At 42.2% G+C, this 12,654-nt stretch overlaps 1 protein-coding gene across 1 annotated transcript in view; it reads right to left on the bottom strand.

Moving 5' to 3' along the window:
* The window catches only part of LOC109924561 (xenotropic and polytropic retrovirus receptor 1 homolog), an 84,966-nt gene that overhangs the window by 23,356 nt on the left and 48,956 nt on the right, over positions 1–12,654 (bottom strand). The window contains exons 3-6 of the mRNA XM_048613633.1: positions 9,891–9,992; positions 3,591–3,808; positions 1,448–1,597; positions 498–581 (exon numbers count right to left, since the gene is read on the bottom strand). Coding sequence (XP_048469590.1) covers positions 498–581; positions 1,448–1,597; positions 3,591–3,808; positions 9,891–9,992 — 554 coding nt within the window. The remainder of the gene's footprint in view (positions 1–497; positions 582–1,447; positions 1,598–3,590; positions 3,809–9,890; positions 9,993–12,654) is intronic.

Here is a 12,654-nt window from a genome sequence, read left to right as displayed (position 1 = left end):
CCCACATGAACACACACACAAACACTCTCCAATCTCACACCAATACATACACACACACACTCCCACATGAACACACACACCAATACTCTCCAATCTCACACTAACATATATAAACTCCAATCTCACACTAATACATACACACACGCACACTCCCACATGAACACACAACAAACTTCAATCTCATACTAATACATACACACACGCACACTCCCACATGAACACACACACAAACTTCAATCTCACACTAATACATACACACACGCACACTCCCACATGAACACACACACAAACTCCAATCTCACACTAACACACACCACCATCACACACTGTCATATTCACACTTCCACTTCCATCTCAAAATGACACACACTCACTCCAGCCTCACTCTGTCAAACATACACAAACACACACACAGTCGGGTCATGCAATACCATATGGTGTGAGACACACATGTACACACTCCAATCTCTCCAACGAATCAATGAGAGTGAACTGACCTGTGTTACTCCTAATGGTGGAACACGAAGCCTCTTCATCGCCTGTGCTCTGTCTCCTCCTGCTAGCTCATTGGTGTAGAGTGACTGTGAAGAACATGGAGGTTGAATTCAAGTGATTATGACACCCCCTTTTCCGATTATGGATTGTCTTTCAGATGGATCACTGCAATGGAACTCAATGGCTGCACCAATTCTATGCACTATACGCGCTAACAGCAGCAATGCTTTTTAACATGAGACTATGTAGACTACTTGAATGGGTGTGAATAATTCTCACAGCAGAGGTGCCATTCCTCAGTATCTCCGTGTGCATGTCTCGTTCGTTGCAGGGTAGCTGACCTTTAACAATACTCCAACCTTTACATTGAAGAGACATCTATTGCCTGGATTTAAACATAAATGATCTTTTCCAGGGTATCTATCTATCTATATATCCCAAACTGGGAGTCAGATGAGATCTTGGGGTCGTGAGTGTGGAGTTCAGCCTGATTGCTGACATTGGTACAGTGCCATAAAAGCTTAGTTTCTTTAAAGTTGGGGGCACAAGCTGATTGAATTCCCCTTAGCTTTGATTTCTACGGCAGAAAAGAACTGTGAAGAAGTAGGTGATGGCTTCAGTTTTTTTTTTGAAAAACCCTAGTCTTTTCATCAAGTCTCATGTCCTCACTCAACAAGAGAAACTCAACAATTGGATCATTACCCCTTAGCATCTCGTACCCCTCAACTTGGGCTCAAACAAAGGCTGAGGCATTAACATATGGACCGGTAAGGATTTGGGAAGCATTAATCCATTAAACCATCATAAAGCAACCTCTGCTTAGAGCCATGTATTGCAGTCTATGATTGTGTTGCAGTCTGTTATTGTATTGCAATCTATGTATTGCAAATGGCCTAGCCTCATTCCTAATTACCGTCTTCCTCTGCTATCCCCTTGTCAGGCCCATGCTTACCTCCACCTCCGTGATCAGCTGGTCAATCTTTTTACTGGTATAAATCGGTGAGGCCTCCACCTGAGTTGTCTGCCAGCTTGCCCCTTTTGTGGCATGGAACATCTTGTCATACTTCTTCAGGATTTTGCTGAACCCAGTGAGGTTGAGATTCTGGAAAAGAAAAGAAATTAGGGAGAGAGTTACAGTCAGGTCATCCATTGAGATCAGAGGTGGGAGGAGAAGTAGAACAAAAATATAGAAATAGCAGCAGGCTCACTTAGAATCACCTACAGTGTAGAAGCAGGTCATTTGGCCCATCAAGTCTGCACTGCCCCACCAAAGAACATCCCACCCAATCCTCATAACCCTGCACTTCCCATGGCACATCCCTGGATACTATGGGCAATTTAGCATGGCCAATAACAGAAAGACCATTTAGACTGGAGATGAAGAGAAACTTCTTCAGCTAGAGGGTGATGAATCCATGGAATTCATTGCCACAGAAGGCTGTGGAGGCCAGGTCATTGAGTATATTTAAGACAGAGGCAGATAGGTTCTTGATTGTTAAGGAGATTAAAGGTTACATGAAGAAGGCAGGAGAATAGAGTTGAGAAACATATCAGCCATGATTGGATGGCAGAGCAGATTTGATAGGCCAAATGGCCTAATTTCTGCTCCAATGTTTTACGGTCTAATCCATCTAACCTGCACATCTTTAGACTGTGGGAGGAAACTGGAGCATCCTGAGGAAATCCACACAGACACAGGGAGAATGTGCAAACTCTACACAGTCAGTCACCCAAGGCTGGAATCGAACCTGGATCCCTGGCATTGTGAGGCAGCAGCGCTAACCACTGAGCCACCATGGCACCATATTTGTAGTGTGGTCATGAACAGTAAATTTGGGCAATTATAAAGAGGTAAATTGTGAGTTACAAAGCTCCTGAAACTTTGGTCTACTTACTCCATACAAATGGCTTTTCTTCCTCACTTTCCTTGCTATTTTCAAGAACATGCATTATTTGTGCTTTAGGTGTCCATTAAATTGGCAATTGAACATTAAGGTTGGTAATGATTCATCATTTCAGCAGAAACCTACATTTCCTTGTCAGCAAGAGTGCTTTGTGAGTTAAATATCATGGGCAGGTCAAAGCGATCTCCATGCATCCAGGGACAGTGATTCCATGTTATCACACACCAAAACAGGCAAATTGCAATGGAGTACTCTCACATCCAGCAAAACAGGAAGTTGAAAACATTGATTGTCCCTGACCTTCAATTAACCTTTCCAGAAAGCGAAAGAATAGTTTGGGACATATACATGGAATTAGGTAATTAAGGAATTAGGAATTTAAGCTGAAATATCAAAAGTAAATTTAAGAAAGACAAAGGAATGGAGAAACGAATGAACTGCAGATGCTGTAAATCAGGAACAAAAACAGAAATTGCCGGGAAAGCTCAGCAGATCTGGCAGCATCTGTGGAGCGAAATCAGAGTTAACTTTTCGGGTCGAATGACCCTTCCTCAGAACTCAGTTCACTCGACCCGAAATGTTAACAAGAACAGAGAAATTTGACATTTCACAAATATAAGAGAGGCTTCCAATTATTAACAAACGTAAAATGACAAGTTTCCAGCAGTTCAGTGAACTCTACTCGATTATAGTCTGGGTGAACTTCAATAGCACAGCCTGTGGGAAACAGGTTCAGAATGTGGTTGCAATGAGAAGTCCTTGACCTAAAAAGCCAACCCTGTTTCTCTCTCCACAAATGCTGCCCCATCTAATGAGAATTTCCAGCATTTTCTGATTTTGTATTGGATTTCCAACATCTACAAGTACTTTATTTTCATATTGAATGTTGATTGCCCCATTGCGATGCAGAGTCAACATTCTGCCCTCTGCTATTACGTTGAGTCTGTTAAAGCAGTGGACTTGAAAAGATCCACGCAGTTCCAATGTTCCATAATGTTTCTGACAATACAAAATGTATATTTTACTTAACAGTTGGTTTCTGTTCCAAAGAAGAGTCTTTGGCCTTGAAAGGTTAACTCTGTTTCTCTCTTCACAGATGCTCCAGCATTCTCCGCTCTTTTTATTATGTTATTTTACTCTTTTTCTACTGGGACCCAAAGATCTGATAGCTTGAAGTGGCTTTCCACGTACCTGGTAATTCTGCAGTAGAATTAGATTGAGGTAGAGTTCACTGAAGGCCAGCTTGAGGTCACACATGGCCTTGTGTCGTGCCCGGTGTCTGTTTGGTCTTTGAAGGATGCTCCACCAATGACTTGATGGTCTCACACCACCTTCCCTCTGCACATCCAGCACTCCTTCAAGTTCATTCTGTAGTGTTGCTAATCGTCTCTGGGCTTCTGCAAGTTTTTCTGGAATTGGGTTGACAGCGGTTATTTCATTGAGGTGCTTTGTGAGAAAATGACCGCCTCGTAAGGAATCATGGCACCTAAAGTGCTCCCGTTCACAATAACTATACTTCACTTTGGCAATGAGCAGATGATGTACAGGATCCATGTCAATGAGTAGTGATCAGTAGGAAACAAAAGCACATGTGATTAATTGGATTAAGAAAGATTACCACATAATCTGTGCATAATTACCACATAATAATACATCTGCTTTGCGTGATGGATTATTCCTAAAACCATTCACCATGTTTTCATGCCATTTGTTAATCTAAACTTGATGCTGAGGTTGTAAAGAGGAGACATGCAATTGCCTGTTTTATAACCTATACTTTGGGCTGCAGGATACGGATCAGGAAAATCTACTGGATGCCAAATGGGAAGAAAAATAAATCATTTTGAGATTGTGGAGTAATGACTGCCATATTGATAATATGTTTTTACAATCATTTTCAATTGGTACACTAAATGTTTGTGTTTGCCACGATCAGTTGATGTGTATGGGGTAAATAGGGAGGACTATTTCCCTTTTAGTCCATTACCAGAGGGCACAGTTTTAAGGTAAGGAACAGGAGGTTTAGACAGCAGTTGAGGAAAATGTTTTTCAGCCAGATGGTGGCGGTTATCTGGCACTCAAGGCCTAAATGAATAGTAGAAGCAAGAACCATCAAGACATTTAAGAAGTATTTAGCTGAGCACTTGAAACATCACACCATATAAGGTTATTGGCCAATTTTTTTTTATTTATTCACAGGATGAGGGTGTCACTGGCTAGGCCAACACTTATTGCCCAGAGGGCAGTTAAGAGTCAACCACATTGCTGTGGGTCTGGAGTCACATGTAGGCCAGACTGGATAGGGATGGTAGATTTCCTTCCCTGAAGGACATTTGTGAACCAGATGAGATTTGTTCCTCCTGCCACCCACCTCCAAAAATTGGCAATCAATTCATAGTCATCATTAGACTCTTAATTCCAGATTTTTTTTATTGAATTCAAAACACTAACATCTGTTGTAGTGGGATTTGAACCTGGATCCCTGGGAACATTACCTAGGTCTCTGAATTAACAGTCCAGTGATAGTACCATTAGGCCACCATCTCCTCCCTAATGCTGGAAAATGGAATTAGAATAGATCGATGCTAAATGACTAATACAGACGTGGGTGTTGAAGGGCCTTTTTCTATATTGTAAAGACTCTATGATTTGTTGGTTTTTGTAGCCACATGATTGCAATGAAGTCAGCAGGATCTCCATGGTAGTAAAATTGTAGTTAACATTGAAGGGGCACAGATATATGGTGGCATAGAAGCTCCAATCAGCTTGTGCTATCTCCAATCAGATAGCGATTTGGTCAATTCAGTGCCATGAAATTTTGCTTGATTTAGTTAAAGAAAAGTCTTGCATTTATATAGCACCATTCATAACCTCAGGATATCCTGTAAGGGCTGTCAAATCACTGGCATACTCTTTGAAATGGCGCAGTTGTTGTAATGCAGGGAACATGGAAACCAATATGGACACAGCAACCCCCCACAAACAGTAATAGGTTAATGACCAAATTAACTATTTGTTTGATGGGACATTTGGGAGAATTTCCATGCTCTTTTGCAAACTAGTGCTGCATGATCTTTTATGTGCAACCTCAGAGGACAGATGGGGCTTTGGTTTTTAGAGATCGTGTGAAAGAACTGGCACCTCTATTACTGCAGGACTGCATTGGAGAGCCAGCCTTGAATGTTTTACTTTTGTTCATGTGTCTGGAGTGAGACTTGAACCCACAACTTTCTAACACAGAGGCAAAAAAAAAAGCACTACCCACTGAGCCATAGCTGAAAAGCCAGTCTTCTAGGACCTTTCACAAAGAGACAATAGAAGTAGGAGTCATTGTCCACTCTCTCATTAGAGAGAGACAAAGTCAGAAGTCAGAACCTCTGGTTGTCCCACTTTAATGTGGAGATGCTGGTGTTGGACTCAGGTGAACAAAGTCAGAAGTCATACATCACCAGGATATAGTCCAGTGCTGCTCCGAAAGCTTGTGATTTCAAATAAACCTGTTGGACTATAACCTGGTGTCGTGTGACTCCTGACCTTGTCCACCACTGCATGTCCACATTAGAGAGAGAAACTAGGGGTGAATGTGACCTTAGAACCTGCATGCCTCAGACAAGGGGTGAGGTTGAGATAGCAGGATCTTCATGATGACCTTGACTAGAGTTGAACCTGTACTGTTAGCATCACACTGCAATACAAATCAACCATCCAGCCAACTGAGCCAACGGACTGCCCCAGGAAATTAACCAGACTGAGCAGAGCCCAATATAGACTCAGTTGTTTCTGCTGTTTGGTCAGAATATGTTCAGTGGCCTAATTGACGTTGTTTGGACTGACTCTTTTTCACTCTTTGTGTTACAGACCAAGTATTTCAAATGGCACTCAATCGCCTCGTTTCAACTGATTTAACTCTCCATCTCCATCCCACCCTTTCTTGGAGCAGAGGATTTTGTGTAGAATGACCGTTATATTGATGTTTTGGAAAAGGACCTTCATCCCAAATGTCCCAACTCCACTTCTCCTTTCCAATTCAACCACAGAGCTAACATGATTTCCAATGTTGGCAAAGTCTCTGCCTCTATCACAAACAGCAAGAAAGCAACGTAGGAGAGAAGGCCTAGCTCCTTATAATACAGAGTACAGCGAAGGCCTAGGTGTGAGGATGGAGCGAGAAGGGTAGTGCTTCCCTTCGGCATGTGGAAATGAACTGTTAGCTCAATGACTGATTACACTCTGTAAAATAGCTGCTCTGAACTCTCAGAGTTATAGTCATCGAGATGCAGTCCTTTACTTTTGCTTGTTTTGCACACTGCCAAACTCCGCACTGGAGACTGCCTTATTCATACAATATTATTCGTACAATATTACGTGCATTTGCCAGGAAAAGCCTTCATTCAGATCTGGCTAATGCAAGTTACATCTGGAGCGTGACAATATCTTCTAGCTATTCCAGATCATTGTGCATCTCATTTGAGCAGGAATTTCATCAAACAAGCAGGAAATTTACACAGCCCCCGATACACATAATATAAATACCCCACAGTATTTCACCTAGAATTAATTATATGATGAATATGATTGCGTGTAAATAGGTAAACGTGGCAGCCATCTTGCACACAGCAAGATCCCACAAACGGAGATGAAATACATTTTCAGTTCACTTGTCCAATATTGATCTGCAAGTAATGTAGCTAAAACAGGTCATCTGGATTTCATCGCTGTTTGTGGGGCCTTGCTGTACACTAATTAGCTACCACACCTCTTAAAAAGTGGCTACACTCCAAAATATATGTAATTGACCCCAAAGAACGCTAGACTTCTCAAGGCTCTGAAGGTACAATGCAAATGTTTGTGCTTCATCATCGGTTTTAGCACCTGATGTAATTCGAAGATGGTTCAAGATTGGACAATGTTGCAGTTCTTTGTTTGATTTGCACTGCCTTTGATCTCACCTGTATCACAGAAAAATCTGTACATTTCATGGCACTGGCCCAATTTGTACGAAGACAAATTTTGTTTTTGAGCATCTCTGCTCCTTTCATGGCTGCACCACACCATAATTGTAATGTGGAATTGGGCTGTTTGATTAAGTGAGTCCATTTACTGTTGATATCCACTGTGTTTGTTGATTCAGGGAAAAGTAAAGCTGGGAGCCAGAGCTCTCCTAAACAGTAACCATTTTGAAGTGCTGCAAGTAAAATTGGGTGCATATATAGGAAACTAACTCTGAGAGGAATATACATCAATATTGCTCTGTGAGAAGCAGAGAGTAACTTCTTGTCTTTTACGTGCTTCACAAAATTGTTGACATTGCACAAATGGTATTCATTAAACAAGTTAATCCAGACATTTGCTGGTGTTAGAACAATGTTGGAAATTGTCTAATTTTAAGTTTTAGAATCAACTACTCATTTTGACAATGTCAGAAGACTCATTGGTTATGATTTTAGTCAGCAGAATGTCCATGATTATCAATCAAAACATTATGATTCACTATGCCTATTCGTGGAGTGGAATCAAGAAGAGTTGATAAAATCACATAACACGTAAGGAGGCCATCCAGTCCATCATACTTGTACTATCCCTTTTAAAGAGCTTTCCAATTTAGTCCAACACCCCAACTTTCTTTCTGTAGCCCTGTGACTTAATCATCTCTATTTTTCGTCATTATTCACACAGGAAAAAGACAATGTAGTCGAGGAGAATACTGAGATACAGGCTATTAGACTAGACGGGATTGAGGTTCATAAGGAGGAGGTGTTAGCAATTCTGGAAGGTGTGAAAATAGATAAGTCCCCTGGGCCGGATGGGATTTATCCTAGGATTCTCTGGGAAGCTAGGGAGGAGATTGCAGCGCCTTTGGCTTTGATCTTTATGTCGTCATTGTCTACAGGAATAGTGCCAGAAGACTGGACGATAGCAAATGTTGTCCCCTTGTTCAAGAAGGAGAGTAGAGACAACCCTGGTAATTATAGACCAGTGAGCCTTACTTCGGTTGTGGGTAAAGTGTTGGAAAGGATTATAAGAGATAGGATTTATAATCATCCAGAAAGGAATAATTTGATTAGGGATAGTCAACACGGTTTTGTGAAGGGTAGGTCGTGCCTCACAAACCTTATTGAGTTCTTTGAGAAGGTGACCAAACAGGTGGATGAGGGTAAAGCGGTTGATGTGGTGTATTTGGATTTCAGTAAAGCATTTGATAAGGTTCCCCATGGTAGGCTATTGCAGAAAATACGGAGGCATGGGATTGAGGGTGATTTAGCGGTTTGGATCAGAAATTGGCTAACTGTAAGAAGACAGAGGGTGGTGGTTGATGGGAAATGTTCATCCTGGAGTTCAGTTACTAGTGGTGTACCTCAAGGATCTGTTTTGGGGCCACTGCTGTTTGTCATTTTTATAAATGACCTGGATGAGGGCGTAGAAGGATGGGTTAGTAAATTTGTGGATGACACTAAAGTTGTGGAGTTGTGGATAGTGCAGAAGGATGTTGCAGGTTACAGAGGGACATAGATAAGCTGCAGAGCTGGGCTGAGAGGTGGCAAATGGAGTTTAATGCGGAAAAGTGTAAGGTGATTCACTTTGGAAGGAGTAACAGGAATACAGAGTACTGGGCTAATGGTAAGATTCTTGGTAGTGTGGATGAGCAGAGAGATCTCGGTGTCCATGTGCATAGATCACTGAAAGTTGCCACCCGGGTTGATAGGGTTGTTAAGAAGGCGTACGGTGTGTTAGGTTTTATTGGTAGAGGGATTGAGATTCGGAGCCATGAGGTCATGTTGCAGCTGTACAAAACTCTGGTGCGGCCGCACTTGGGAGTATTGCGTACAGTTCTGGTCGCCGCATTATAGGAAGGATATGGAAGCATTGGAAAGGGTGCAGAGGAGATTTACCAGGATGTTGCCTGGTATGGAGGGAGGTCTTATGAGGAAAGGCTGAGGAACTTGAGGCTGTTTTCGTTAGAGAGAAGAAGGTTAAGAGGTGACTTAATAGAGACATACAAGATGATCAGAGGATTAGATAGGGTGGACAGCGGGAGCCTTTTTCCTCGGATGGTGATGGCTAGCACGAGGGGACATAGCTTTAAATTGAGGGGTGATAGATATAGGACAGATGTCAGAGGTAGGTTCTTTACTCAGAGAGTAGTAAGGGCGTGGAATGCCCTGCCTGCAGCAGTAGTAGACTCGCCAACTTTAAGGGCATTTAAATGGTCATTGGATAAACATATGGATGATAATGGAATAGTGTAGGTTAGATGGGCTTCAGATTGGTTTCACAGGTCGGCGCAACATCGAGGGCTGAAGGGCCTGTACTGCGCTGTAATGTTCTATCTCCAATTAACCCCCTGTGCCTCCCCCCTCGCCCATTGCCTTTTGAAGCTATCAATGGAATCTGATGACACCGTCATTTATTTCAAAGAATGTGTTCCTGATCAAGTAAGTCATTAGCAGCAACCTTAGATACAAATAATGACAGAAAAATCCCAAAGTTTACCTGCATAGAATGTGTTTATTTTGGTTAGTTCTTTTTCGCTTATCTGGAAGAATCTCTCTTCAAAAGATGCATAGTATCGCTGAATTGCTGCGGGTTCTGTGACTGTAGAGACAAGTAGAGAAAATGCATCAAAGGATTTGGTTACAATCAGCAAGAAATCAAAGCATTTCACATTCTTTATTCTGCAAATCCTATGTAAGTACATCTCTTTTGCATTGCTCAAGTTGAATATGAGAAGAAGGTGTGACACACAATAAGTAGGCATCATATAGGTGGTGCAGTGGTTAGCACTGCTGCCTTACAGTGTTAGGGACTGGGGTTCAATTCCACCCTTGGGTAACTGTCTGTATAGAGTTTGCACATTCATCCTGTATCTGTGTGGGTTTCCTCCCACAGTCTAAAGATGTGTAGGTTATGTGGATTGGGGGATGGGGAGGTCTCTAAGGTAGGATGTCTTTTGTGGGGTGGGTGTGGATTTAATGGCCTGCTTCCGCTCTATAGAGGTTCTGTGCATACAAGAGAAGATTGATAACTTGGTTTTAAGACTGGTAGCCCACCTTTGAAAGCTTGAGCAACAGGATTGTGATGTATGTCATTTAATAATAAGATATTTGGTAATTAAACTCTTTGGTAATGTTATTACACACATCTAGAGTAGGTGGGACTTGAACCTAGGTTTCCTGACTCTGAGGCAGGAATACTACCACAACACCACTAAGAGTCCCATTATAACTAGTAGCTAATTGCTGGCAAAATGAAATCTCTTGTAACCCTTAGTTGCAGATGTGTAAAGAAAGGGGTGAGTTTCTCTTGCAGGGAAAATTGCCCAACTATTTCCCCTCTTGCCACCTCAAGAGAAGGTAAATTCACACCCGTTCCCCAGGCTAGTTCTGTCGCTGATATTCCCCTTTCAGTTGCCATGGTTTCCATAAACCTTACCAGATAGAATCTCTTACATCCAACAGAATCATTTTTTGCCTAGAGACACATGAAACAGATAAAGCACGGGCTATGCAGGTAATGTCACTGGTAAATGAAATTGCCTCAGTCTTACTAATGAAGACTAACTTGGAATCCCTGTGTTTAGTTTACAGTAAGGGGCTCTTGTGGTGCAGTGGTAACGCCCAGAGCAGCCTGAGTTCAAGTCCCACATGTATAGTAACATCTCTGAATAGGTTGATTAGAAGCATATCCTTAATATTCAGCTCGGGATCTCCTGTTTTCTTGTCAATGTCAACCAAACACAGTTACCTTCTATTTCTGCTTCTGCCCACCTGTCTACCTACCCATTCCACCATCAATTCGCAATAGTTCAGAAGGGATCACATCTCCAGGCATTTACAGAACTGCATTCAGAAGCCTCTTTCTCTTTAATCATTTCACTACTCAAGTATAAAGATTCAAAAAGATGTGGTCTGTCCACCTGTCCATACTTCAAGCTATTTAGAAGTTCCCAGCTCAGCATAAAGTTTTGGGAATCAATTGCAAGGAGAACATTTGGAAATGCTTTTCCTGAGTGCCTAAGTTTTTAGCCCTGTTTGATTGTTCTTTCCAGTTTTAGTCTGCACGAGGACCACTTACTCAGTAATCTGTGATCAGTCTATGTTCAACTCCTTTCCTGCCTTATGAAGTCTCTCCCCACTTCGATCAACTGAAACACATATGAAAAGGTTGGAGTTGGGTCTGCTGTACTGAAGGATAATGAACACTCAGCCATCCCATTGGAGGAAGAATTGTGGGTAGCTCCCTACCTCTGAGTGAGATGCTAAAGGTTCGAGCACTGCCCTAGGGTTTGATGTCCAAGGAAAGTGTGTTCATGAAGTGGCCAAAACAGGTGGATACTCAGCCTGTAAATCCCTCTAATACACCGATAGCAAGGCGGCGAGATCCTGGTCAGTTATGTTTGATGCGAGTGGTGCCCCTCAAGCTACAACCTCTGGTGATAGTCTCGTGGCCTGTGCCAGCTGCAAAAATGGACATAAGCCTGTGCAAAGCTGTTAAATAACCATGCAGGCCCAACTACTTTAATAACGTTCTTTAAGGGAGAGAATCTGCCTCTTCTTCCCAGTCTGGCCTCTGGATGACTTGGCTGAGCCAGTATCACTTCACTGTAGGATCTGAGCACAAACTCTAGACTGATGCTGCACTGTTGGAAATTTTGTTTCCCAAGTGAGCAGTTAAGCCAAGGCCAGCTCAGGTGGATTTAAGATATTCTATAATGAAAATGTCAGGGGCTGTTTCCCTCTGATGTCCTGGATGACATTTATCCCTCAGTCCACATAGAGTCATACATCATGGGAACAGACCCTTTGGTCCAACCAGCCCATACTGACCATAATCCCAAACTAAACTAGTCCCACCTGCCTGCACTTGACCCATATCCCTCCAAACATTTCTTATCCATATACCTAGCTAAATGTCTTTTAAACATTGTAACTGTACCCAATCCACCACTTCCGCTGGACATTCATTCCACACACAAACCACTCTGTACAAAAAAAAATTGTCCCCATGTATTTTTTAAATTTTTCACATTATTAAAGTAAATTAACTGTTCACTATTCTGTACTTAGTTGGAGACCATTTGGCTGCTTTATTCCTTCAATTCTAATAAAGGTAAAGTAGCTGTAGTCCCACCAGAACATAGAGGGGCTGTCTCATTACAGAGAGACAACTGAAGTTGGTTTAACTTGAGGGTCACTATGCCTCAGGCAAGGGGAGGAGGTTGAGAAGCAGAGTCCTTCACGGTAAGCTCAGCTGGTGT

Source organism: Rhincodon typus, chromosome 28, assembly GCF_021869965.1.
Source record: "Rhincodon typus isolate 14 chromosome 28, sRhiTyp1.1, whole genome shotgun sequence".
NCBI lineage: Eukaryota > Metazoa > Chordata > Chondrichthyes > Orectolobiformes > Rhincodontidae > Rhincodon > Rhincodon typus.
Note: the sequence above shows the minus strand (reverse complement) of the source record. Positions and strands in the feature narration are given on the sequence as shown.